This window comes from Poecilia mexicana, unplaced genomic scaffold (genome assembly GCF_051168715.1).
Source record: "Poecilia mexicana isolate PSO_F unplaced genomic scaffold, ASM5116871v1 scaffold_19, whole genome shotgun sequence".
NCBI classification, from domain to species: Eukaryota; Metazoa; Chordata; class Actinopteri; order Cyprinodontiformes; family Poeciliidae; genus Poecilia; species Poecilia mexicana.
In genome coordinates this window covers 15,412,748-15,440,705 of record NW_028263388.1, presented here as the reverse complement: position 1 = coordinate 15,440,705, position 27,958 = coordinate 15,412,748, and the positions used below count along the sequence as shown (strand labels likewise).

Here is a 27,958-nt window from a genome sequence, read left to right as displayed (position 1 = left end):
AAAATTTTTAACCAACACGGTCATTGGATTGTGGCTAATAAACTTTATATGTGCTTAATTGAATTTCCTCAAATCCAGGCCTGCAAATTTTAGATACGCCTCTGCTCCAACGCACCCGAGTCAAACAATTAGCTCATTAACATGACTCGAGAAAACTTGAATGCATACTGTGGAGGTGAATCAGCCTTTTGATTCGGGTGTGTTGGACCAGTGACGCACCTAAAAGTTGCAGGACATCGAGGTTTCCCGAGGCCTGTATTCGTGGAACCCTGGTCTACATCGTGGCTTTTTTCCTTCACATATCCCCTTTAATAACTCTGAGCGGCACAATAAATCATTAAAAATCTCTATTTTAAATGTTGTAAACTGTAATAAATATCAGTTTTCCTTGTTCCTGCTCCTCCTGTTGTTGCTTGGCACGTTTCAAGAATCAGGTGTGGCCTTAACTTGACGGCATTAGGACCCAGGATGCTCTGTGCTCTTAGTTAAAGGCACTGCTACCTTCAGCTTCTGTCTGTCTGTCCCTGCATGGGATAGAATAAGCAACTGCCTGCTGGATCTTTCCCTGGCTCTCTATTTTTCACTTTTTTTCTATGGACATGGCTCTCACAAATCTAAAGATTTCTAGCATTCAGGAACAGATGGATGAGATGTGCACATTACCTGCTGGAAGAGCTAATGGTGTTTACCTGAAACCACTGCAGCAGCTTTAAAAGCATTTCTCCAAGTTTACTTTTCAAATTTCTTGGACTGAATTTTCCTGACTTCAGGCTCATCATAGACAGAAGCTAGAGGAGGTGTGGACTCTACCTTCTAATCCACTTTTTTTTTCTTTCACTTGCTCAGCCGTCACTCTGTCTGTCACTGTCATGATATCCCATTCCCTCTTTCTAGGGTTTCATAATGCTTTGGGATCTCTGCGAGGTCTCTCTCTCATTCAGAAGTTGGGCTGAATTTCATCCCTCCGTTAAAAGAACAAAGGGCAATGAAAGCAGCTTCAGGATGAGTTAGTACTACATGTTTGTGGAGAGGATGGGAGCTCAGTCACACATAACCTGGAAATAAACTGAGCCTTATAGGTGTGAGCTGCGCAACTTTTGTTGTTGGGGTTTGACGTACGAGTTGTATTTGAATGTATTGATCACAATCATGGGAAACGCAGCTGGAAGCGCTGAGATTTCCCAGGGAAGGGATCTTAAGGAGACCACGATAACCAGCCCGGAGTGCGCTGGGCCCCAGAAGCAAACGGCGGGACTGAAGCATCCGATGCCGCCCAAGAGCGAGCTGGAGGAACGCTTCAACGCTGCACTGGTGAGTCCTGAGGAGCACTGCTCTGTGCAGCATGTCAACAGTGGAAGGAAACAAAAAATGTGGACTATGTTTGCAATGTGGATGTCAGAACAATCTTGTCATTGTGCCAGTTACACAATGCAACTAATAAGATACATAAGAGCACATTTGTTCTGGTCTGTTTTAACTAAAGACCCTGATCTGCAATCCCCCTCCTTAGATTAGACTTAAATTCCTTGAGTATTGGTCAGTCAATAAGTGCTGCCAAACACTCCATGGGTTTGTGCTAATGGAAACTACCAGCAGTTGCTTATAATCACCAAACAGAAGCTCACAAGTCTTGGCCTTGTCAAAATAAATACATTGGACACTTCTGCACCACTTAACATTTTTAGGTCAATGTATTTTATTGTAGTCATGTTTTAATATTTTTGCTCAGGCTGATATTTAAACAAAAGTCCTTAACAGCACATAAGATTGGAGTATTTTGGCATAATCAATCTGTATACATTATGACCAAACGAATTGCCCTGGACAGATCGCTGGTCCATCTCAGTTGTAGAACACCAGTTGACCAGGACTGGAGTTGCAGATCCCTGCTTTACAGGGAAGAGTGGGGAATCACTGACACTCTTTCAAGCTCTTTGGGAAATTACGTTTTATTCCCCACAGCCATAGCAGCCAATAAAGTCCATTTGTTGACCCACTTTTTCAGAACTGTTGTTCCGCTCACATTATTCCAACACAGTTTTGTCAAAGGTTATAATGTCTTATTCTTAGACGGCAAACACTGATTGACAGTGTTCTCTATTTCTGAACTGCTGTTTTGTCATTACCAAGACTTAGGGCTGTAAACAGGCTGGACTCAAGCCCACGTTCTGACGGTAAAAAAAAAAAACAATACAAAAGGAACACGCAGATCTGAGTCCCAACAAGGAAGCTATGTTCAGAATGCAGCCAGACGACTCGCTCGGTTGTTATCCACATTCCTCTTCCCCTTGCCATTCTTATCTCAGAAACTGGTGCTGATGTTGACGTGACACATATATTCTTTAAGCTTACAGACTGTCTGCCAACCAGCACCTTAATACTGACTTCTTTCTTCAAAAAAGATGAATCGGTGAATGTTAGCTAAACCTGCTTTCTGTATAACAGGAATACAAGTAATATATCCTCTGCAGATGTTCCAATTTTTTTTTTCCTTGTCACTCAAAGTTTGGAGATCTCCAAGTTTGTTTATGTTCAAAATGCATAAGAAACTTTTCAAGTGACCCATTTCCAAAAAACTCCTTAAAAATCCTTAAAAACTCCTAAATATGTTTGGATTTCTGTCCTTGGTCTTAAATTTCATTTTGTTATTTCAATCCTGCTTCCACGTCATGGACAATATCCACATCTATACATTTGCATGTTTTGCTTACCAAATGAGGCAGTCAATTTCTTTGTGTGCAGTATTTGTTTGTTTTTGTAGTTGTGAGGTTTTGTCTGGTTCTGCTGCAGGTAGAAAAAAAAAACTGCACAACAAAGATGGAGACAGAGTGAATTTAGAGGCTTCAGAGTTGAGCACCTTTTCTCCTCGGTGAATATGTATATAGGTTTTATGCAAAACACTAACAGGGAATGCAGTGGTGCATAAAGTGTAACATGAAGATAAAAGGAGGAAGGCAGGTGACATTTAGTTCCTGATTAGAAGGTCTTTCCTCCATGTTCTTTGTAAAAGAAAAAAAAAAATGATGCGAAAGTTTGCAAAACTCCTACAATCAAATTGCATTTAGTTCTAATTCACCAGCCACGCAGCCATAGGGTATTTCAAAATGTGCTTTCAGCATCTTTTCATGCTACTTCAATGTGTGCGTTTGTTCATAGTGACCTGCAAAACGGCGACTTGGTTTTTTTTTCTGTAGTGATTTAAGATCCGTGAAGCTTTTCTTTTAGTTTTATCACACTTTATCATACTCAAACCTGGTTTGGGCAAAAGCAGTTTGTTTCTATAAAAGTCATATCTTCAGTTAAATTGTGAGTAGTCTACATGTTGGGGAACAAAGCAGTAAAAAGTGGATTGAAAACACTTTGTAAAGCAGACACTTTTATTCAAGTGGGGGAAAATATTCATACTTGTTTAACTATGAATATTTTCTGTGATCTGTACTTTGGTGTCTGCCATTCTGTAAACCTCAGGGGTTTACTGCTGCTGCATGAATCTTCCTCTGCACAAAAGCTACTCTACTTCTCTAAAAAATGTACTTGGTGGAGACAATTTGCCACAGAGTAAGAAATATCGAACAACCTTACACAGACACACTCACACCTAAGGAGACAAATTGATCTAACGTTCATCTTTTTGATCGTGGGAGGAAGTCGGAGTACCCAGAGAATCCTCACATGCACAAGGAGAACATGCGAGCTCCATGCAGAAAGACCCCAGGCTGGAATTCAAACCCATGATCTTCTTGTTGCAAAGGCAGTGCTGCCAGCTCTAATTTTTTTTTATAGCATTTTGCAAATACAATTTTGAAATACTTTGTGATAATCGTGAAAAAGTTCAAGGGGTGTATCTAGGCTTCCGCAAAGGACTACGTTATCATCCACTATGTAGCTTTATGTGTCGTCTACTGAAGCAGCAGTGTGGGTCCACTCCAGATTTTCTATTTTGAATGGCTTCTCAGGAACGTCTGCTTGTAACCAGCATTTATTGATCCTTCAGCTTCATTCATCAGGCTTCATTCATCTGATTCCCTTTCATTATTGATCTCCTGTCCTTGTTTTGCACAGAAACACGTGTTTTCATTCGCTCGCCATGTGTTTCTGACGACTCAGCTCTTGCGTTTAACCAGACTTAAATTATTTGGTTAAACTGTGAGTTCACCTCTGAGCTGCTTTATGGAAAAGGTTAATCCTTCAGGCCTCCAGTCATCCTCCCAGTGCTGTCACTGCATAGGGAGCCTTAAAGTTAGGCAAAATTAACTCCCCAATTGACCTCAGTTAACAGGACTCGGGTTGGAGAAGGTGACACATTTGTGTGCCGGGCTGATATTGGTATAGGGTGGCCTTATCTGGATTCTTGTTTAAAAGATAAGTCTTGTACTTTTTCGCATCCTCATAAACATTTCCCCTCAGCTAAATAAGCAACAGTTCCTTTCTGCTTTGGTTCTGGCCAAAGAGATGAATTTGTGTGTTTTCAACGAGACTCATCTCCTAGATTCTCTGAAAACTGGGCCAAAGGTTTGTAATCTGATGCTTGGTACTGTAAGATGGCCAACACTGTCGTCATCGTCGTGTTGTGGCAACATACAGCTGATAACAAATGAGGTCATCACATAACAACAAAGACATCTGACTGCAGAACTAGACAAAAGAGGCGCTTTGAATTCTTGAAGAACTCCAAGAGCAAGTATTTTCATTCAAGATTAAAAAGCAGCTAATCCGATAATACACTGCTCAAAAAGATAAAGGGAACACTCAAATAACACATCCTAGATCTGAATGAATGAAATATTCTCATTGAATACTTTGTTCTGTACAAAGTTGAATGTGCCGACAACAAAATCACACAAAAATCATCAATGGAAATCAAACATTGATGATTCCAACAACATTTTTCTTTTGCATGTTCCACACTGCCGAACTGAAAAAGGAAAGCAAGCTTTCAGTGTGATGGCTCCTTTAGCCTGGAATCAGCTTCAGTCTGAAATCAAGATGTCAGAATTGATTTCACTGAATTTATTTCGAGCGATTCTTAAAGACAGGCAACGAGAATCTTTTAAACAGTGTCACTGTTTTTAAATTGTTTTATTCTGTTTTATAATTGTGTATATGTATTAATCAATTTTGTTTTGTAACCAGGTTGCTATGTACTGCAGACTTCTGCCCAGGTCCCCCTTGAAAATGAGATCTAGATCTCAATGGAGTTTACCTGGTTAAATAAAGGAATAAAAATTAAAAAAAAATAAAAATTTATTAACCAATGGAGGCCTGGATTTGGAGCCACACACAAAATCAAAGTGAAATGTTCCCTTTATTTTTTTGAGCAGTATACTTTTGCATTGGTCAACATATTTATTATCTGTGTGTAAAAAAAATTATATTCAAACGCAGTTTTTCCTCCAGAATGTCAGGTGCAGTTCTTTCTTTTTGAAGGTCTAGAGTTTGTCAGGTTTTGCTGAAGGGTTGATTAACACATTATTTTCATTTTTATAGATTTTTTTTTTAAAACACTGAAGCTACAAGCAGTATTAGGCAAATGTATATAACTCCAAAACAAATCCAAACTTTTTAAACTGAATTTCCTTCATAAATGTTGAAATATCCATTTAATACATTAAGTAACTGACTTGAAAAATGTGTTGAAACGGTGATGCATAGAATAAATAATAAAAAAGAACTTTAAAATTAGTAGAGATTATTTTACTTATTTTCAAATGTGATGTGTGGATATTCGGTTTATTTTAAGCTTACATATAATTGCTTATTAGTCTAATTTTAAAATTAATTTTCCTTAAACCCGATTATCTTTCGAGCCTCAACATTGTTTTTCCTTGCATTCTTAACTTAAAAAGTGAGGCAAAACACAGCAGACAGCCAACTAAAAATACAAAACATACCAATTTTGTAATTTGATGGGGAAAAATATCACTTCCAGCATGACTGTAACTTTTACAGCTATTCTATATTTTACAGTGCTGTCATCAGTTGTGTTCCTGGAGACAAACTGGACAGTTTAACCATTGCTCTGGTGTTTGTTTTTTTTTCCTTTTTTGCTTCCAGGACACGATGAATCTTCCTCCAGACAAAGTGCAGATCCTCTCCCAGTACGACAATGACAAGAAGTGGGACCTGATTTGTGATCAGGTATGTTTAGATGAATCAAGAAGCAGGTCACTCTGCTTCTGTTCAGGTGGATCTTTGTGGCTTTGACACATTTCAGAGTGCAGATCCATTCAATACATTCAGAATATTATTGAAAAGTCCATTTATTTCAGGAACTTCATCACCTAATGAAAGACTTCATATAGATTAATTACGTACAGATGGACATTTGAAAGTCTATTTCTGTTACGATGATTCTCTTCCTGCAGTTATCAAATGACACTTAAAATTAGAGTATTACATCACACCATAGGTTGTTATTTTCAAAAGGTACTTTTAATGAGCCACATTGGGACATATTCAAATTTATTGAACATGACTGTGCTTCGTGTAATTAGCGACCATGAGTGCTGTAGATGTCGCTGAACTATGAAGATAACCGCTTCACCACAGTCTAATTATTTCTTGCATTTGCACCAGAGATGTGCAATCAAGCTGCTGGTGTGCGCCTCTCTGTTCGCACTCAGCATCACTGCACTCTGACCGCAGTTAAACATAATTACAGGCCTCTCTGTGTTTCTCTGCCTCTTCAGGAGCGGTTTCAAGTCAAGAATCCCCCATCTGCTTATTTGGAGAAGCTGAAAAGTTGTTTGGATCACGGAGGAGTCGGTTGGAAGGTACAGCCTACTTTCAGTGTTGAAAGTCAAATTTATATATATATATATATATTATAGTTTTACCTATACACTGGAAAAGATGTTAAATAACTGCATTTCAAAAATACATTAGATTTAGATGACATTTTTTAATTATGCTCGTTTTTGTTTCCTTTATGTCAGAATCTGCTTGTTTTGTAATATTTAGGTTCAATTTAAGTTTTGAAAAAAAAAACAAAACATTTTATTTATATACTCACTTGTCTACAAACCACTAATTACTTAGGTCTTCTGTAATTTATACTTTTTTTTTTAGAGGGCAGCATTTATTAATTTTAAGTTGATAGAAAACAGACACGTAGTTCAATAACAGTACCTGGAAATGAGTTTTTATATATATATAAAAGAACTGTATAAAATAAACCGCTTAACCTCTAAAACATTTTGTTTTTCTCAGAGGTATAACAAACAGTTAACCTTCTGTGAGGGATATTTAGCTCAGTCTTTTTATTCAAATGTGATATTTTCTGAGTAAATGTGTCAATGGCCTCTTCTGTACTTTAAATGTGTTTTGTCAGCTTAAGAGACGTGTCCAAGAGCTGACTCAGGTCCTCAGAGAGCTGGAGATTTCCCTGAGGACCAATCACATAGGGTAAGTCTCACTGAAGTGTTAACGTAGTTTAACAGGTGGAGAAAAGACATTAGGATCCAGAATGGGGAAGGGTTGGAAAAGCCACAAATATTCAGCTTTACATCTGTTTGTATGGTTCTGCCTAAACGCCAACTGGTGAGAAATTTGAGAAACCGTTTACCGTGAATTTAAAAATGATTCACATGCAATTTACATACAACAATTAATGTTATTATAACATTTTTCTGTGTTATGTTTCCTGCAGCTGGGCTCAGGAATTCCTAAATGAGGAGAATCAGGGTTTAAACGTGTTGGTGAAGTATCTCTCTGCCGCTCAAAGTGCTGTTACGTGAGTATGGATTAGAAATATCCTTTTTTTTTTTAAACCCAGAAACAGACGTCACACAAATTATGTGAAATGTGTTAGTCTTGTTTTTTACAGTCTCTTTTGCTGGAATGGCTTAACCCGAGAACATTGTAAATATTCATCTGAATGAGTGCAAACACGGCTTATCCTTTCATGGCTGTGATTTACAGGTCAGACACAGAGACGTCCGAAAACGGCGCACTGCCCTCAGATAAAGGGAAGGCTGCAGACAAGTCGGTGGAAGACGTCGGCAGAAATCCGAATGAATCCCCAACCAGCCACGGCGCGAAGCTCACTAAAGCGTTTACAATCAAGTATGAGGCATTTCTGAGTGTTGTTGATAAAGTCTATTCAGGATGTCAAAGAAGTTACATGTGATGAGTGTTAAATACAATGTCACAGAATTAGGGAGAAATTAGAAAAAAAATTCAAGAGAATTTTATAAGAGCCATGTAAACATGTAATATGCAAACCAATTAAATTAAGTTTACTTTACCTCTAATTGTCAACAAATTAGAGCAACAAATGCAACTTCCAGGAACTTGACAAGACAACGATGGGTCTAATTTATTGCAATTTAGATTAGATTGCAGTCTAATTGAATAAACGCCTGGGTTACATTAGAATTTAGGTAATCATTTATTGACAATTCTCAAAAATATACGATAAAAAGAGGCACACCTGACTCCAAAAAGTGATTGTTCCAAAACCAGCGTTATTAGGAGTTGTCATTCGCTGATCCTACTGGGGAATGAAAATCAAAGAATTACCAGACCAGGACAGCATTCTAGGTAAAGAAAACACAAAGTCAACAGCAACGGCAGCATCAGGAGCAGCTTGGTCCCAGGAAAGGAACAGCTTATCACAGATTCACTTGGCTCACAAGTTCATTTCTACAAACGATTGAATTCAGGTGTTTCAATTGCTTCCACGGCCACAGTTGTATGAAATCCAGCTCTTGCGCTCTTGCTCTATCTCAGGAGATCAGCAAATACCAGCATGGTTTCGAGATAAAATGCCTTTCTTGCAACGTCTTGCAACGTCTGTGCAAGACGTTCAGTCAATAACTTTTCTAATTACTTTCCACAGGAAACAGATGATAGTTGCGTGATAAAGCGGAGGCAACTTAGCCACGAGGCAGTGGCTTTTGTAGAAATCAGAGCGGTGCACAGAGGTCACCAACATTCTGCGAGCCAGTAGCTGCAGACCTTCAAAACGGTGTGTCCTCCAGATTACATCAAGAACTGTGGTTAGTGAGGTTCATAGAGGGAGGTTTCCACGGCTGCCAGCTGCATTCAAGTCAGGGTTTTCCTAGCTGATCTCAATTTCTAGTTTTATTTGGTTGTTCTTGTCTTAACCAATTCTGATTTAGCATTTTTTTTTTTACAGCACTCCAACACTAGAAAAAAACTGAGCTGTGGCTCCTTTGAAGGGAGAAGTAATTTTGAATCCAATATAAAACGAAGGGATAACAAGATTGTCCTGATTTTTTAATTGAAACATATGTCCCCTAAATTTGATCAAATTTTTATTTAACTGAAAAAAAGTGCACCAAAAGTTAAGTGTGGACTAAAAATAGATGGCCTCAGTTGAAACTCCTCTTGATCATTTTTATATTTTTGCTGAGATGCAATTTGATCAAATTAAGAAGCCGTTTCTGTGAAGCTACTGAGACTGCTGCGGTTTCCAAGCCGACTTGCCCTCGGGCACATGGATAAACTCAACTCCAGAGTCGCGCGTTTCCTGAACTGTCTTATCTTTCACTGATCTGAGGTCACTGCATTCCTTTCATGGCGAGTATGAAGGTGTTTGTCTGGCCTCCTGTTGAACAGAAGGTGTTGAAATGTAAAAAATGTCTCAACCGGAAAGTCTCATAAGGAACGCGTGGACTCACATTAACTTCCCATTGTTCTATAAAAGATTGTAAAAAGTTTAAACTTATATTGGAAATACAATAAATGGATTGTTTCAGAGTTTTGTCGCAAATCAGTGGTTTTTCTAAGGACAGTTGCATGAAATCTGTAAAATAATAATGACTTGGGTTTGTCTTGTGTAGTTTGATGCAAGTAAAAAGAAAAAATGTTTTTCATAAATTCCTGTCATGATTTCTATTACCTCATGTGTAAAAATGTATTTAAAACATCTCCTATGTTATTTTAAAAAGCAAAATGTATGTTGGTGCAGCATGCTCCACTTCTACCTGATGGATTAATTATTCTCCAGCAGGAGAGCGCAGAGGCCGTCGCGTATCGTGACTCAGAAGGACGACATTCATCTCTGCATCATGTGTCTACGTGCCATCATGAACTACCACGTATGTAAATACTTCTATTCCCACAAGGAAATGTTTTCTTTTTTTTTGTGTGTGTGAATAATTATCACTGTTAATGCATCACTGCAATAAAATTACTTTAGGATGCTTTGATGAATATGTGTATTGAAAGAATAGTTCTAACTTTGAATTGAAATGAAGGTGGTGTTAAATAACTACTATGTTCAGATTGCATTTGTATTGAAAACAAACAAAAAAAAACATTCATTACAAACGTGATCTTTAAAAAAGTGTCGTTACTTTTGGATCTATTTTTTTGTTTGTTTTATCTTTTGCAGTTTAACAGACTTTTGGCTTAGTTTATGTAACTTATTGGGGCGATTTTGGTAAAGTGAGAGAAAACCTCACGATTTTACATAAAGGTGAAAATTTGATGGATCTCAGAAAAATGTTTTAAATACAAGCAGAAATAAGAATCACTTGCCACTGAAATAGTACAGAGGATATGTAGAAGTATCCAGCTTTACGCAGCGAAGAAAACTCTGGGCTGCAGTGGGACATTTCAGGAGAATTTCATGTTCCTTCAGACTTTTTGAGATGGCGAGTTAAAATTTAAAATTGATTTTGGATAGACGTGTGGGAGAAGATATTTGAAGTTTAAAAAAAAGTCAGCATGGTCCTGATGCTTGCTAAAATGTATGTATCAACTCCCATTCTGAATTTTATTGGCAGTCTATTTCAAACCCTGATCACTATTGATACAATGTGAAAAGAGATGAGATTTCAGTGAGTCTTCCCTGACCTCCATTTCTAACATTTGCAATATTGTAATAATTGTTCATGTTTTCAGTCAGGGTTCAACCAGGTGATGGAGCACCCAAGCTGCGTCAACGAGATCACGCTCAGCCTCAACGACCGGAACCCCAGGTGAAACCAGCATTATGCTATTAATTACACAAAACCTAGCATTTACAGTCACTCTTTAACAACTAATAACTTTTTTATTTATGGCATTTTTAGTAAACGTCAGCTGTTGAATTCGCTTTGAAATAGCAGCTCAACATTTTCCCTCATGAGCTTAATATCAGACTTAATCACCTTCCACATTTCCGGTTCCATCATTATGTCAGAATTGCTTCCGAACCTGAATAAAATTCAGTAGACAAGAATTCAAATTTCTGTATAAAACTACCAGCGATTCCACTGATTCGGTGTGGAGTGCTCTAGTTAGTATCTGCATCTTACTTTTTTTTTTTTCATGGCTTTTCAGAAAATATAATTGAAAATGCTTATAAAATAGCTAATTCTCATCTTAAACTGAAATTAGCCTCAATGCTAACTTGAAACTTATCTAAAAAAATGCTGTATTTAATTTTGGTACGTAATTTTTTTTTTTACTCTTCTCAGGACCAAAGCCCTGGTGCTGGAGCTGCTGGCAGCTGTCTGTTTGGTGAGAGGAGGCCATGACATCATCCTGTCCGCCTTTGACAACTTCAAAGAGGTCAGATAACAGGCACCCATGTAATCAACATTCAGAGTCTGGACAGAGCAGGTTCCTGCCCTGTGGAAATTGTTTGACTTGAAGGAAATTGTCCGAGGTTTAAATGTCAGTTTTCACTTCGTCAGCTAAAGAAAAAATAAGTTTGGAAAAAAAAAATAAAATAGATCTAAATTCTACTTCAGTCATACGAAGTAAGGTATATTTAAAGTCTGCGTCAGTACGACATTAGCAAACTAAGGAATGAAAGTCTATTAAGTTCAGACGAATTTCTAGAAAAGGTGCTTATTGTTTCAGTATTGTCGATTACTGTTCCACTGTTTACGACGAGCAATGGTCTAACAATCAATGTTAGACTTGGTGTAAAAAAAAAATAGGAAAAAAGAGAAAATAATAAGAATTCAGTAGCAAAAGTGAAACCGACATTTAAGTTATTTTAACTTTGATTATGGCATAGAACTAATAAATATTCTGTGTCCTCAAATAATCTGAATGTAAAAATCATTTTTAATCCATTAATATAAACCTACTGAAAAGCATGCTCACGTAACGTACTGTAACTGAACTGAAAGTACTTAGTTGATGTTTTGCATGAAAAACTGCATCAATGCAATGTAGCAAGGAGCAGAGTCTGTTGCTCTGCTAAGGTGCTGAGAAAGCCCAGTTTTCAAATCTTTTCTGCATTGCTGGCTCTGCTGCCTTCCATCGTTCTCCATCGTTGCTCTTGAAGCTGTAATTTTAGCTGCAGTTCACACGTAAATCTTCCCCAAACCCTTGAATAAACTTTCCTTAATCCTCTCAAAGCTCTACTTATCCCTGTTGTTTATGACCTTTTTTCTATTGAGTTTTTTCCTTCCACTGAGTTTTCCTCTAGGGACGTTGAAAATCTAGTGTTGATCTTTCAAATCTTACCCTGACGATGGAGTGTCAGTGACTGACAAAATACCAAACAGTGATCTTGATTGTGTTGACCTTAACATGACAATTTATTATGAAGCACCATTATCGAATGGTGAAGTAACAAAAAGACCATAACCCCTTTTGTATAAAACAAAGTCCTGAAATATCATCTCTAACTTTTCTGGACTATTTTCTGAAGTCAGAAAAAAAAAAAAGGAAGCCAATGTTTTCACTTTTCGGAGCAGTTCAAACAGAAAATTCATGTTTTTTCACTTTTACTAATCTGCCCCAAGTCATATAGCACTTTAAAAAAATTCTGATCTATTCATCATCGGTGCTCACACCAAGTGTTGCCCCGTCCAACAAAACTCTCTGAAGGAGTGTAAATATGCCAAACACTCACAGAACCTCTGACCTTTGCTTTTCATCTCAGTAGCAACAGCAGTCACTCAGAGACGCTGCAACCATTCAGACAGACAGGAGGGTAAACCTGAACTAGCAGCATTTATTTTTACTACAGGATGCGACAAACCTGCTTTGCAGCGTGTTTCATCCTCTGAGCCACGGCAAAGGAATGCAGTCTGAGGGCCGAACTCACGAAATAAACTTAAGGTGCACAAAACAAGGAAGCAGTCGCACTTAAATGTTCTGAACTCACTGCAAATGCTGCTTTCCTCTCTGCAAACCATGTCAGTTAGCAGTAATCGACAACGCTGTTTGCTGTCGGGAAGAAATGAGGAGGACAATAGAGATTTTTCTTAATTTTAGTGCCACAGCAGCGCAGACATGGGTGAGAGTCATGAGGGAGATGATGAGAGATCGTGTGCTTCTGCCGTAGAGGCAGGCGGGCGTCGGGCCAGGAGGCGGTTTATGTGTCGCTCGGCAGCAGAGGTACAGCTTTGTTTGGGCTCCTGCATTATTTAGTGGACATGGGTTTGCAAAAAGGAGCTGGTGGAAGTTCAGTCAGTTGTATAGCAGAAGGGGGAACTGATGAGGCGTTGACAAAAAAGAAAATGTTTAAATGTAACCACATACTCAAACATTTTTTTTTTTTACTGTTCTTTTGTTTGATCTTTTCTGGAGCTGAAAATAGTTGTTGATTCTACTCTACACAAGTGGGAAATTGGCAAACGTCCTATCTTAGTGTTCCCAAGTAGATTGTGTGTTTGCTAAGAAACGCATGACTAGCGTCAAAGCATTATCTACATTCAGAGGAAAAAACTCCACTTAGGATGAGAGCATACTGCCCCCATGTGTTCACTGCTGCTGAAAACATTACCATGAGCAGCATATAAAATAAGAACATGTTTGTTAATATTTCCCTTTTTTCTCTCTCTCAGGTCTGTGGAGAGAAAAGGCGCTTCGAGAAGCTAATGGAGTATTTTCGGAAAGAAGAAGGCGACATTGACTTTATGGTAAACCTTGAATCAAACCGAGATTTTTTCAAAATATGACCCGTCAACCGAAGATGCAACAAAAGTACTTGGAAGGAATTTGAGCTGGAAAAATTTGAAACTTTTTTTGTGGAAATAAATATCAAATCTCAAGCATTGAAATTGATAATTATATTAATTAATTAATCAGGCAAAGTTCTTCTGAACACATCAGAACTCTTTTTGTTTTAATAAAGAAGCTAAAATTTGTCCAAAACATTAGGTTCAAAGTTCTCAAACGCATTCAATTTTCCCCAACACAGACTTTTTTTTATCCAAGTAACGTAAAAACTGGAAAATATTCCAAATCTGAGTCTTTACAAGTTCCTGAAAAGAAATAATCTTTACTTAATCTGTCCACCAGGTGGCCTGTATGCAATTCATCAACATTGTGGTCCACTCGGTGGAAAACCTGAACTTCAGGGTCTACCTTCAGTACGAATTTACCCAACATGGCCTGGATTCCTACTTGGAGGCAAGTTTGGCCTTCCACCCTCTGAACATGATAAATACAACTTTTAAAAATTGGAGCAGACACACCTCACGCTTATGTCTCATTTGCTCAAATTAAACTCGAAGGTACTGCTTAAATCTCTCCATTGCAGCAGTTGAAGTTTACAGAGAGCGACAGGCTGCTGGTCCAGATCCAAGCCTATTTGGATAACGCGTTTGATGTGGCAGCTTTGCTGGAGGATGCAGAGACCAAGACCACCCTGCTGGATCACATAGAGCAGCTGCAGAAGCTCCACACGCAGGTGAATGAACGGCACACACCAACTCCTCTTAAAAGGACACTTCACACACACGTTATGGAACTTTCAGGTGTATTCCATCACTTTTTATACTATTAATACAGCCATTTAGATTCTGTGACTTTTCAGCGACAATGTCAGTTTTCTTTAAAGTATTTTGTTAGCTGCATTAAAATGACTTTATAGGAGAAATAAACAGTAAAATCTGTGTAAAGCTATAAAAAAATGTAAAAAAAAAATCAAAGGGAGAATTTCTCAGGTAATTAAACCTTGCAATCCATTTACATTCAGCTACAGTTGATTGGTGTAGATTTTGCTTTGCAAGCAGAAATATCAAAATTTATCTCAAACATTAAAACTTTACCTTTTCATGTTTCAGCTGAGCTCCAAGTTCCAGGAAACCGAAATGGGGGCGATGCAGAAAGTCTCCGAGCTGGAGAAGAAGCTCATTCAGATCTGCAAAGAGGGGGACCCCTTAAAGGTACAGTACAGCTGATGCACGCTCAGAAACACCTAGTGCGCTGTAACAGAAAACATCTGGAAGATGCCATCATCCTTTGGCATTTAGAACATTTTACACAGCAACAGGGTTCGAAGCAGGAGAAACCAGAATGAAACAACTTGATGAATTATTTTAAAAACCTGCTTGAACAGAAAATAGCAGATCAGAGTTTTAAAGGCTTCATCTCAGCTCTTTTTAAAGTTTTTTGTGTTTTTTAGGCCTTCGGATATGGTTCTATTTATGCTTCCATTCTTATGAATGGAGGCATTCATAAGAATGCTTCCGTTATGAAACATTCATAAGAATGTTTGCATTCTTATGGATGGAAGCATAAACAGGCAAACACACACCTAGGACTGCTGAGAGGTGGCAGCAAAGCCAAGCACAAAGGCAGAGAGATAAACATGGTAGCATAGTAAATTCCCACAATCAAGATGGAAAAGAAGAACATTATAGCAGCAGTAATTCAGAATAGCAATATCAACAGCCATTAGATCATGGGGTGATTAGGAAATGTTAAAACTGTTACAACAGGAAAAATGAGGGGTTGCAGTCACACACATTAGCTACAGCAAGGGGAATATGACCCGCCTGCTGTGCTGCCAAAACACTCACATAGTCCGAGCTACTAAGACCGGTGTAATGAGCCATTTATATACATTCTGGTTATGATGGAGGATGAAATAAACTTTTTCAAGCTGTTGAACAGAAAATGAATACATTTTCTGTTCCGTCTTGATAGACTGTTCTGTAATTAATCCCATGTACCTGCTGATTTTAGTTGCATTAGGTGCAACTAAAATCAAAAGGAGTTGGGAGCCAACAAGGAGTTTTGCTCCCAACTCCTTGTTGGCTAAAACTCTAACAGAAGTGGGGTGTGAATAATTATAGTCCTCAATATTTAGCTGAATAAAGTGACTAAACAACTGGATAACACAGCTGTTTGCCAAGTGCAGGCTAGAGCACAGAACAACGCGTCACCGATTGTTCCTACTATTGCGACTGTGGGTCAGTTCACGACGTAGTACCTTTGTAACCAACGCTTGTTCTAAGGGTTACAAAAGGGATTGTTTACACCTTCACGTATGTTCAAGGTTCGTTTCTCTGTGCGTTTCTGAACCTAAACTGGATTAGAGATTAAAAGTGGAGGGAGACTGCGTTGGCTTTACTAGATGGGACAGACATTGCTTAGTTTGTGTCTGTATTAAAAAAAAAAAAATTACCTACTCCATCTATTAATGCCCACAGATCTGCTATTCTTCCCCTTCATGTTCTTGTCTACAGTTTGTGCGTGTGTGTGTGCGATTTTAAGTCGCAAGAGATGTGAGGGTGTCCCAAGTTATCCCTCACCAGAAAATAAATCTATTTTTAATTTAACAGAAAGATTTACCTGCAGTTTAGTAAAGTCTTCTGTTTTACGACTACAGCCGGAAGTTGCAGGGGAGCCAATCGGCAGCTGACATTCAACAAAGGAATCCAAGTAGGCAGCTATAGGACAGATGAATTATTATGAATCAGTATATTTATTTGGCATGTGTATGTATGTATGCAAACTCAAAGTTTAACTCTGCACCTCGTTTAACGCTACTCATTTTGGACCAGCAGCCAGATCAAGCAGGAGACGGACGTCGATCCTCCGATGAGCTGAAGGAGCTGGAGCTGAGGGTTCAGGCTCTGGTGGAGGAGGGCCTCCTTCGAATGGACCGCGCCCCCTCTGGTGAGCTGGTCCTTCAGGTGGTCCAGCGGGAGTCACAAAGAGGTCAGCACAGAGGCATTTGTTCTTTGATATTCCGAGAAGTCCACCTTCCTGAAGTTGTTACGGTTTATGCAGCGCGTCAAGATTTTATTTAAAAGCTCATTAATGTGCAGACTTTGGAGGTTTATACGTCATGTGACTGATCCTTGCAGACACCGTCAGTGATCAAATAGACGATACTTCCACCTCCCCACAATCTCCAACCACAGAACTACCGAAGTTTCAACCTCCTCCTCCTCCTCCGCCGCCGCCTCCTCCCCCACCACCGCCTTCTGGAGGCGCTGTGGCGCAGCAGACAGTGGGGGGCTCGGGTGAGTTCACCATCGCAACTTTAAACCGTTTTGATCTTTTGGACTGGGCTTCTGTGCCGTCTGGAAAATTGTATTTGATTCATGTTCCAGGACTGGAAAAGTGCGCAAATAGAGAACCCAAGTTTGGAAAATCTGTGTCCAGATTTTGTTTTTGCGTTGCCATCATCTAAATCACCCAAACTTCATTTTACAGTCTGGATTTTCCAGGTTTCACATTTAAAGTCTGACCTCTGCAAAAAATAAGAAAATTAAAGACTGAAGGTTTTAGTTTTACTTTAAAAAAAAAAAGACTGAGAATTCTGAATATGAGAATATGGAAAAAACACTGAATTTTGAAAAGTCTGTAGGAAACCCGAATGGTCTCAGTATATTTCAAAGGTCAACAAAATGGGCAGTGACTGGGAAGATAGAGCATCATCAACCATCCTCATCATGCTGCACAGTAAATAAAATCTAATCAGATTTGCCTCGTGTTTTGCCTTTTGGTTGATTTGTGATGGATTAGTGAGTTTGGCTGAAAAATATCTTAGAAATTATCCTTGACATCAGGTTCCCATTAGGAAAATGGTCTAGCAAACATGCAATTTCAGCTTTGTTACCCTGGATGCTGTTTGAAGTCTTTGTCACTTTAAGATGTGCACCACTGAGAAGTCACTGAGCCCCGGTGGACACGTTGCTCAAGCTTGATTAAGCATTTTTTTTTCCTATTGAAAACCTCTAAGGATAACAAGTGGTGTAAAATCTGAACATCTAAACATTTTCTTTATTCCTCCTACAGACAAACAGAAGAAGCCCATTCAAACCAAATACCGCATGCCGCTGTTCAACTGGGACGCTCTGAAATCAGACCAGGTGGAGGGAACCATCTTCGGCGAGCTGGACGACCAACACGTCTTGCAGGTTTCTAAGCTATAAAAGTGTTCCATCATCATACACACTTGGGTAACTCATAAAAAAAAAAAAACTACAAACTTGGCTGGAAATATTTTAGTTATGAAAAACAGTCATGAGATTCTGATTAGTAGCCAGCTGAACGTTTACTATTCATGCAGAATGCACATACTTGCACTGTAAAGGGCAGAAACGGGAAAAATGTACTTAAAAGGTACTTCTAAATGCATATTCATTTTTACTTAAGAATAAGCACAAGTATATTCCATAAACGGTGTTAGTAATAGGAATATGCTGTAATATTTTGCAGCTACTGCTTCTGTTTTTTTTTTGTTTTTGTTTTTTTTTAAGCATTTAGTTTATGTTATACGTTATTTTATAGATTATCCAAAACCAGTAAAAAATAATTATCCAGGGTTATATGCCTGATAATCTCACATCATCACATCTCTAGCTTCATATTAGCAACACAGTTCTGTAGTTTCTGCTTTTGGACTAAAACTGTTTGTATTTTAAGTGAACATACTGAGTTTTTAAGTAGAAATTTCTCTAAAAAATATATATTGAAAATTTAAGTTAGAACCTTTTAAAAACAAAAGTGGATGGAAATCTCTGGATTTAGGTCATAAAAGTTTTTACTCCAACTCTAATTACAGGATATTAATTGTAAATTCAGTTAAAGAAAGAGAAAACCTTCAGCCTTTTGTTTAAACTCAAAACGTTTCTGCTGCTGTGCTTTTAAACTCCGTTTCAGGAGCTGGACATGGAAGCTTTCGAGGAACAGTTTAAGACCAAAGCTCAGGCCCCTCCGGTGGATCTGGGCACCCTGAAGAAGAAAATGGCCAGGAAGACTCCCAGTAGAGTGTCCATAATGGAGCCCAACAGGGCCAAAAACCTGGCCATCACTCTGCGCAAGAAATGCGTGGCTACATCAGACATCTGCAGCGCCATCGAGACGTACGTGCCGAACTTCAAAACCGTCAGCCGAATGCAGCGACCAGTAAATTCAGAGGACTGCTGTTCACACAGGTACGACCAGAAAGCTTTGAGTCTGGACTTCCTGGAGCTGCTGGAGCGTTTCATCCCCACGGAGTACGAGATGAAGCTCATCCAAACCTACGAGAGCGAAGGTCGGTCGCTGGACGAGCTCAGCGAAGAGGATCGCTTCATGGCGCGCTTCGGCAAGATCCCGAGGCTTTCCCAGAGGATCAGCACGCTGACCTTCATGGGAAACTTCACAGAAAGCATCCAGAACATCCAGCCTGTGAGTTTATGTGGCCTGAAACGGGTCTCTGCAGTCTGAGAAAACACAAATGTCAAGTGTGTGTGTGTGTGTGTGTGTGTTGAAGTTATCGTTTGGTTTTAGGGAAACCATTTTGCAAGGTTGCTCGTTTACCTGTAACCTTGATCACGTTTTCATTGCCGTCTTGCAGCAGCTGGATGCCATCATCGCAGCCTCAATGTCTGTCAGATCGTCCATGAAGCTGAAGAAAATCTTGGAGGTAAATGGTTTTATTTAAATGTTTCGTCTAACACATCAGCAGATGAGAAAACGCATTGGAGTGGTTAAATATTTTCTTCCAACTTTAAACAGAAAGATGCGTCACACAGTGCTCCACTTGTTTCTGGTTTATAGATCATTTTGGCGTTTGGAAACTACATGAACAGCAGCAGGCGAGGGCCGGCGTACGGCTTCCATCTGCAGAGTTTAGACCTGGTGAGAAACTCTAAACTGGATTAAAGTTTGAGTTTGCACCCTCAAGTAGCTATGAATTTGTAGCCGTCTCAGTCAATAGGTTTTCTTTAACTGCTCTGCTCTGCTGACTCCTTAAAGCTACCGGACACTAAATCAACAGACCGCAGACATACGCTGTTGGACTTCATCGTCAAGATCATCCGGGAAAAATACCCGGACCTGCAGAATTTCCACACTGAACTGCAATTCCTGGAAAAGGCAGCGCTCGGTAACCTCCAACATCACACGAGTCTGACCTACAAACAGCACCACGCGTGTTTATAAAATTTGAACATATCCTGCCTAACAAAAACAGCTAATCAGAGGAAAACTCCACAAGTGACCAAAGTTTTCATTGATGGAGTATTTTTCATGCATATATATGTGCAATGAGATGAATGGTTTACTTACAGGCTTCTACAAAATTTTCATTGCACATAACTGTTTGATTTTTTTTTTCTAGCAAATTTTCTTGAATTGTTTCAAAGTACTAATTCCAAAGAGTAACTAGGATTTTTAGCGTGAAACAAACTTTACGCAGAGAGGAAAAAAAACAAAACAAAAAAAATGGCTCATTGGAACATAAACATTCCAAACAGCTAAACTAAAATTTGTCCCTCAAATTGTAAATTATTCCACAGAGCTCAGATGAAATCTGATGGGTGACGACACAGGAAGCCACAGTAGAGGGTCCATGAATATGCAGCAACAATATGCAACGCTGTTACATGTAAACAGTTTTCTCGTCACACCTCTGCTGGAATATTTCTACAGTATTATTTTCAATCCTCATCTCCAGCATGCAGAGCCCAATGGCACCCAGTCTGGATCAGTAAAACACCTTCAGCTTGCAGCCCTCTGCAGTTTTTCAGGCAGTTGCATTTAGTTTATTAAACCTTCTGTTTTCCTCAGATTGCTTTTAAGGAGTCAATCATAACTATTCCTATTTCTATTACTTTCTTTTTTTTATTCAGGACCTTCATCATTTCCCAGCAGCTTATTTTAATAAAACGACTGTATAAAAACAACCCCATCTGTGGTTCTAGTTCTGTTACAAATTGGGCCAATTTGAGAGAGCAGTTAATGGGAAGCGCCACAGAAGACGACATTGCGGGTCCAATTCAGCAGCTCACACTTTTCTGAAAGACTATTTTGCTTACATTACTGTGAATACTGTGAGACTTGCTAAGATTTTACTTCATTATCTAATAAATCCTGCTGGTTTTTATGTACTTTATACTACAGAAAGGTGAGAAAATAGACAAAGATGTTCACTTCAAGTTCACAAAAATCACAGAAATGTACTTTTCAAACAAAGAAAAGTTATTTAAAGATATCATTTGAATTCAATAAAATGTGTATTTATAATGTTGTGCAGTAATGTGGCTGAAATGAGGATACAAAGAGAGATCTCTTCATTTCCTTAACAGCTTCTCTCATTATAAACCTTTGTTTTTCCGTGCTGCAGTATCCTTCGACAGCATCCTGAGGAATCTGAAAGCTCTAGAAAGAGGCATGGAGCTGACCAGGAGCGAGTTCTCAGCAGAAGAAGAGAACCCTGTCCTGAAAACGTTTCTGGACACCAACGCACCGCTTCTCGACTCTCTGAAGGCCGAAGAAAAGACTGCCCAGGTCAGCCTCAGTGAACTCAACTCATTTACTTTTATTTGTTTCTCCTCCTCACTCTTGTTTCGGGGGGTCATTGGCATTCAGGATACATACGAGTCGGTCGTGGAGTACTTTGGAGAAGATCCCACAATGACTCTGCCCTCTGAGTTCTTCTCTGTTTTTATCCGGTTCATCAAAGCGTACAAGGTCAGAGATTTCATAGCTTAAAAAGCTCTCTAAAGTTTTACTGTTCAGCAGTAATGACTCTGATATTTCTCTGGAGTTTATAACCAGTTAATATCTAAATTTAGCTTTCTCTACAGGTTTCAGTCAGAATAATGTTTTTATTGCTCCCCGTCAGCAAGCTGAGCAGGACAGCAAGGAGACAGAGAAACGACAACGTCCAGCTTGTGACGATCACTCCGCTCCTCCCAAACCGGAGCCACAGAGGAACACGGTAACAGCTCAGCTTGTGTTTTCTAATAATTATCACAGACGGAACCAATGAAATGTACAGTTGTTTCAAAATGACTAGAAGAAACTACTTTCGAAGACTCAACTACTTCCACTCCCTGTAAAAACAACAAACAAGACAGAAACGAGATACGAGAGATTAAAGTCAAAGAGAAACGACAACGTTTCTGTGCAGTGCGCTCCTTTCACGCGTCGTGCCGCAGCATTTCATGTGCTGTGATTTCTCCAGAAGGCATCCTAATTGCTTGGCTTTTTAAATATAATTGTATTCGATACCAGTGGCATTTATTCAAAAGCAATATTATTTTTTTGTTGTTGCAGATTCTTATTTCAAGTTCAAATTCCTGACTTCTTATTTAAATATTTAAGTTTTAGAATTTTTTTTGTCCAGTTATGCGAAGCTTTAGGATCTAACCACTTGTTTGAAAGAAATATTCAAATACATTATATCCACATCAATCTTAGCTACCGAATCAGATAATTCTGTAATAATAATCATACAAAATTTAAGAAGGGCAATTACACTGCTTATTGGACATTTATACTTTTTCCACACTGATTTTTCTAATTGTAACTATGCATGGTTTAGAAAGGGGGTCCTTTTTAGTTGTCAAACAAAAAGACGAACTCTGTTTTCAGAAAGAAAATCACAATTGTAGAAATTGTTTTAAAAAAATCGAGTGAATTTAACTTACCAGAAGTGTTAATAAAACATTTCCCACAACACGATTTACAGACAGTATGAATAAGCTCAACTCTGTGTTGATAATTACTTTGTCAATAAGCCTTTTAAGACAAATTGAGCTTTAAGTTTTTTTTTCTCCCACTTTTTATAATCCTAAGGAAAAAAAAAACAAGTTTGTATTTTTGGGAACTTATTGACTCATATGCAATTCATCATTTGTTTCATTTAGGATTGAGTTTAGAGAACACAACCTGTATTATGTTGGGGAAAAATACAAAAGCTGGTTTGAGGTGAAACACCAACTTCCTGACATCAGCAGCCGGATAAAAAATCTGGTCGTGATTTACTGTGGTATTTATCTGTCGCTTTAATACCTCGTATTAGATGGTTGGGAGTAGTGCCCCCCCTGACGGCTCTCTAGCAGAAGCAAATCTGATTAGTAGCTTATATTGCAACAAGAAAACCAACTGCAACCTAATAAACTGAAAGACAAGGGTCCCTGGGTGTTTTGATATCATAATTGATCCAGAGACATGATTTAATAACCTGTGCATGTGAGACCAACACTGAGCCTGATTTCTTCTTCCAGATTTCTATTATGTGCAGACAACCTCAGATGGATCTGATCGCAGAGCTGAAGAGGAAGCAGGGATCTCCTCCGGTGAGGGAGGGGAAAGACGGCGCCATCGAGGACATCATCACCGGTAAGAAGCCACCTGAGACTGTGCCTGACTGCGGAGTGAAATCAGTGCTTCCTGCTCGTCAGGAAACAGGGAAACAGTGGTTTCCTGACAGGCGGTCAATAGATTTAGTGGTGATTTCATACGTTTAACACCATTTCTGCATTAAGACAAAAACATAAACTGTTAAACCTGCTGCTTTGCCGTTTCTGACACTCTCTTCCTCCTTTCAGCAAGTTTTCACTCTTTCCTGTAACCCTCTTTTATTTTCCACCCATCCATCTCTCCAGCTCTTAAATCTGCGCCCTTCACGGCTCGCTCAGCCAAACGCTCCTCTCGTCTCGTGTGCGACTCATTCTTCAGCGATGAGGTGACATCTTCAAACTCCGAGCACTACCGTGTTATAGACAGAAGAATATGTCCTGGGTAAAAACTGCGACGCAACGCAAACATTCGGAAGCCTCAGAGATTCGGATAATTGTCACAGTTTAAATCAAACTGATGTTGACTTACAATCTCAGCAGGGGTTTCAGAAACTCCACTGAGGCATCTGGCTCAAGGAGGACAAGTTTGTTTACAGGGTTTCCTCCAGAGACTTCGGCTCCTCTGAATCATCTGAAAGCGTCTGCAGGATACAAGTCCTCGTTGGTTCCTTTAAACCTAAAAATATACGTAGCAGAGTTTAAGGCCTGCAAAACAACAAGAGGCAAACATGTTCTTTAAATTCGTACTTTTAAAATTGAGAAATAATTCCTCCACGATGAACCACAGAAAAATCTGGTATCCAACAAGTTTAACCAAATAAGTCATCAGTGGACAAAATAATCAAAGTTTTGGCAGGAGCAGTAAGTTTAAACCATGTGGACACACATTATTATTCTAGCTGTAATGCAACACAACATGTAGGACCACATGAAGATTTACCCTTTAATTCAGTTCTTCACATCAGTTTTCATTGTCGTATTAAAAACAGTTGAATGAACTATGGTTATGAATGAATTGAATCAGAAGTGATTTAGAAGACACTAAAGTCGGCAACTGAGTAAAAGGAAATTTTCAATGCTCTGCATACTTTTAATTGATTTTCAACATAGTCAGTTACAAGTAAACAGTTTTTTTTTATATCGACTATTTAAATATTTACGTCTCCAACAAAGAACTGTAAGCCAAATTTTAAACTTTATTTTTCCCACTTGTAAGGCATCTTTTGGTTTCTGTTTCACCTCAGATTTAAGGAATCAGCCATACAGACGGACAGATGGTTCCCGTCACAGCTCCAGGGGGAGACCGGGCCAACAGCTTCAAGTATCTTCAGACATCTCCCTCTGAACTCTGGAGCTAGAAGCAGAAGGTGTTTAACAATGAAGGAAACTTTTCGTCCTGTTCTCATATCATGGTGGAAACGAAAAAAGAAATCACAGCTGCAGCTCTGGAGAGTTCCCTTGATCCTCACAGTGAAAGTGGCAGCAGAAATGTTGCCCATCTTGCATGATCAAAAGGAGAAGCTTGATGATGATACTGGAAGTCGTCAGGACAATTTCCAGAGAGTCCAGCACAGAATGAACATGACAAAGAGTCCACTCAGAAATAGGTTTTAGTTACAATTGTCGCTGCTGTTCTTTGCGTCTCCGTCTGTGGTAGTTTTCATACTGAGGATTTTATTAAATTGTTTTAATATGGAATTTATGCTTAGCTTTGGCGTTTGAACAAATAAAGTATTTTATACTCCTGCCATTTACGTGACCTTTCTCATCTTACTTTGGAAAAATGTTCAACTTGGACCAAAAGAGAAAGACACCGTCATAATTCTCTAAAACACTTGACGTTCACGTTTAAACATGTTGCCTATAATTCCTGAAAAGCTGTGCATCGGAGGTTCAGCCGTCCCTGATGTCTGCTTGGTATTCCAGGGAATCTGCTGCAGGAAAACATTTCACTGCGCAGAGAGAGGATAAACCTTCGGATGATTTCCTCCCGAGAGCTGCTCTCATGTGGCCAATTACTCCAGTTTATCCAACACAGTAACACTGAGGTCTCAACACTTTGCACTGCAGACATTTTACAGCCCAACAGAAAACTATCCAGCTCCTTGCACCCGGTTCTTCTTTTCAAGTTTAAATTATTTCACAGACTGTGGAAATATGCACCTTGATTAAATTTAAATGATTGTTTTAAATGTTGCAAAAGCTCACTTTTATTTTATTTTTATTTTTTTTTTATAAATATGGATAAATCTTCAACTGCAATCATAGTTAAATGAAAGAACACGGCAGCAGTTGGTTTTATTTCTGGTCAGAACAATAATCTTCCACCACCTGACGGTAAAAGGCTGAAAAACTGCCCAGTTAGAGCAAACTGCATCACTGGCAATAAAATGTTGCACTGCTCAACTCCATTACAGACAGAAAAATCTGGGGGTGAGGAAGCAGCTTGACCAGGAGGATGCTTCAAATTTGTCTCCTTGTCCCCAAACAGGACCCACTTCAAGATTTATCAGACGTTTGATGATTGCGGGCCGTTAATGTTTAAATGTCCCCTCAGGATCCTGATCTTCATCTCGCTGCTCTTCTCTTTGGTCTTCTGGAGTCATTAAACTTTCATCTAATCCTCACAAACGTCGTCTGAGCTCGTCGAGCTGCAGATCAGATCTAACTGAGCACATATTTGATTAGTTTCCAGGCGTTAGATTGTGACATTTATTTATCAGGGGTGTGGGGGGAGACGAAACTCCAGAGTCAACATGATTAAAGCTGCTGCAGCCGCTGTTAAATGATCAAACACTCATATTTTATTAAAGGCAGAACAAGTCCTGCGTCTCCATCAGAAGGCCCGTCGGCAGCAGACCATAAACACTCGAGCTGTATTTGTGCTGAAACCGAGCTTTGCACAAGAGAGGGGAAGAAGAAAAGTCTGAATCAGAAAGCGACTTGCATCAAGGTGGGATTTTGTAGGAAAAAGATGTTTTTAATTCATGTCTATTTTAAACCACCTTACCGCCACATGAAGACGGGCGATCCTTCAAATGAACAGAGAACATAACCTCCATCAGGGGCTGAGCTCCGGCGATAACCGCTCCATGTTTCTGTTCACAGCAATAAATCAGATGTAGACTTTGGAGGAATAGGCTCAACTTTTACCTAAAATAAATCCACAATTTTTGTTTACCAACTCACATCCTTATTGTCTCCTTTGACTTTGGTGGATTCAATAAAAATTCACTCTCCGTATAGGTCGCCTTTATTTCTCCGAGTACTGATCCTTTTTCCTCACGGTTGCCATGCAGAATCTCATTCTTGTACATTCAGACCTTACCTGGTGTTTCATTAGCTTGAGGCAACAAATCGAGTCTTGGACAGTTGCTTGTGTATCAGAGGGTCACCTTTATTGTCACAAAAACACAACAGGAACGTACAAAAAGCAGCAACCCGTTTGTTGGATTTTCTCACATGAAGCAGCAATGTTTTTTTTGTTTTTTTTTTCTTTTCCATTCACAGATTTGTGCTTTGTTCTGAACGGATTAGTTAGTTGGTTTGTACTTACAGTATACTGACTTTGTAGTAGTTTATCATTCTTCTTCACAGTTCACAAACAACACTTACCCCACACAGCAAGCATCACTTTCAAACTGAACAGCATTTAGTTGATAAATATCTTTTAGATATCTTTCTTCATAAGTGTGATAGTTGATTTTTTATTTTTTCTTATTTATTCTGACAGTTATTCTGACGGGCTTTTAACAGAATACAAAAATCTATATGTCGCTGTACAGTTTTCTTCACTCTATCGTACACTCACAGGTATACACAGAATCAAAATGAGACGTCAGTTCAGCCGGCGTGCAGATTTTCCAGGAATGTTTACAGTATGCATGCCATTTTGTAGATTTTGGAGTATTTTCCCCACCTCTATATATATATGTATGTATATATATATAAAAATCACATAAAATCAATTTGTAATATATTATTTGGGTTTATATACATGATCTGAACATCCACAAATGATTGAACAATCACACTTTCATCAAGAAACCATCGATAAACAGTTGAATCTGTATAATCCGACACTGTTGGTTAGAATAGAATAAAACAGCTACAAACGGGATGTCTCATCAGTGATGGGATTGTTTCATGTGCTATTTTTTTTAATAAATGTGGTGGCACTATTTTACAGTTCGCATTAGGAGTGTTTTCTGGTCTCTACGGCAACGTGTGATTATGGTTTGTTTCATGGTTCGCAGAAAAAATAAAATCTTTTAACGCAGAAAAATAAAGAATTTACAGAATAAATGTGTTCCATGCTTATGAATCCTCTTCAAGTATAAAAATACAAAAAAAGTTTGATTCTATAAAACATAGATGACATTTTTTTTTCCTTTTCTTTTTTACATGTTCTCTCTAAAACAAAAACTAAATGGTTTTATACTAATATACACACACACATCTGAAGTGTTTCCGGTCAGATTTAAACTTTTCTAAATCTGGATTAGCTAATCCGCTCCTACATTTCATAAACAAGTTAGCTATAAACAGTTAATGTAGTTCCCCTCGCGTATAAGCACTGATCCTTTCAGAAACACTGGTTTGGTTTCATTTTAATCCAACAGCCTTTTAGCTCAACATGCCATGTTTCGGTTTCAGTCCGAATTACAAGAAAACAAACTGAAGACTAACATGTCAACATGCCTGTGTCCCAGTTTCACCCTTAATAT

The 27,958-nt window shown here is 38.8% G+C and overlaps 1 protein-coding gene across 4 annotated transcripts; it reads left to right on the top strand.

The window, feature by feature from the left end:
- The first annotated feature begins 509 nt into the window (after positions 1-509).
- Positions 510-24,981, top strand: fmnl1b (formin-like 1b). Of its 4 annotated transcripts, XM_088000862.1 has the most exons (27): positions 510-797; positions 895-1,311; positions 6,055-6,138; positions 6,690-6,773; positions 7,331-7,404; positions 7,649-7,732; positions 7,921-8,064; positions 9,974-10,064; positions 10,873-10,949; positions 11,430-11,523; positions 13,761-13,835; positions 14,218-14,328; positions 14,459-14,608; positions 14,985-15,086; positions 16,710-16,866; positions 17,016-17,174; positions 17,953-18,074; positions 18,820-19,022; positions 19,095-19,329; positions 19,499-19,567; positions 19,702-19,782; positions 19,900-20,029; positions 21,269-21,432; positions 21,514-21,615; positions 21,770-21,865; positions 23,157-23,271; positions 24,476-24,981. In XM_088000862.1, the coding sequence occupies exons 2-27, from the start codon at positions 1,150-1,152 to the stop codon at positions 24,574-24,576; spliced, it is 3,066 nt and encodes a 1,021-aa protein (XP_087856988.1). In that variant the 5' UTR covers positions 510-797; positions 895-1,149; the 3' UTR covers positions 24,577-24,981. The 4 variants fall into 4 exon arrangements, with proteins under 4 accessions (XP_087856988.1, XP_014841616.2, XP_014841617.2 ...); XM_014986130.2 differs by having other exon boundaries at positions 510-1,311; positions 9,977-10,064; XM_014986131.2 differs by having other exon boundaries at positions 510-1,311; positions 16,713-16,866.
- The last annotated feature ends 2,977 nt before the right edge of the window (positions 24,982-27,958 follow it).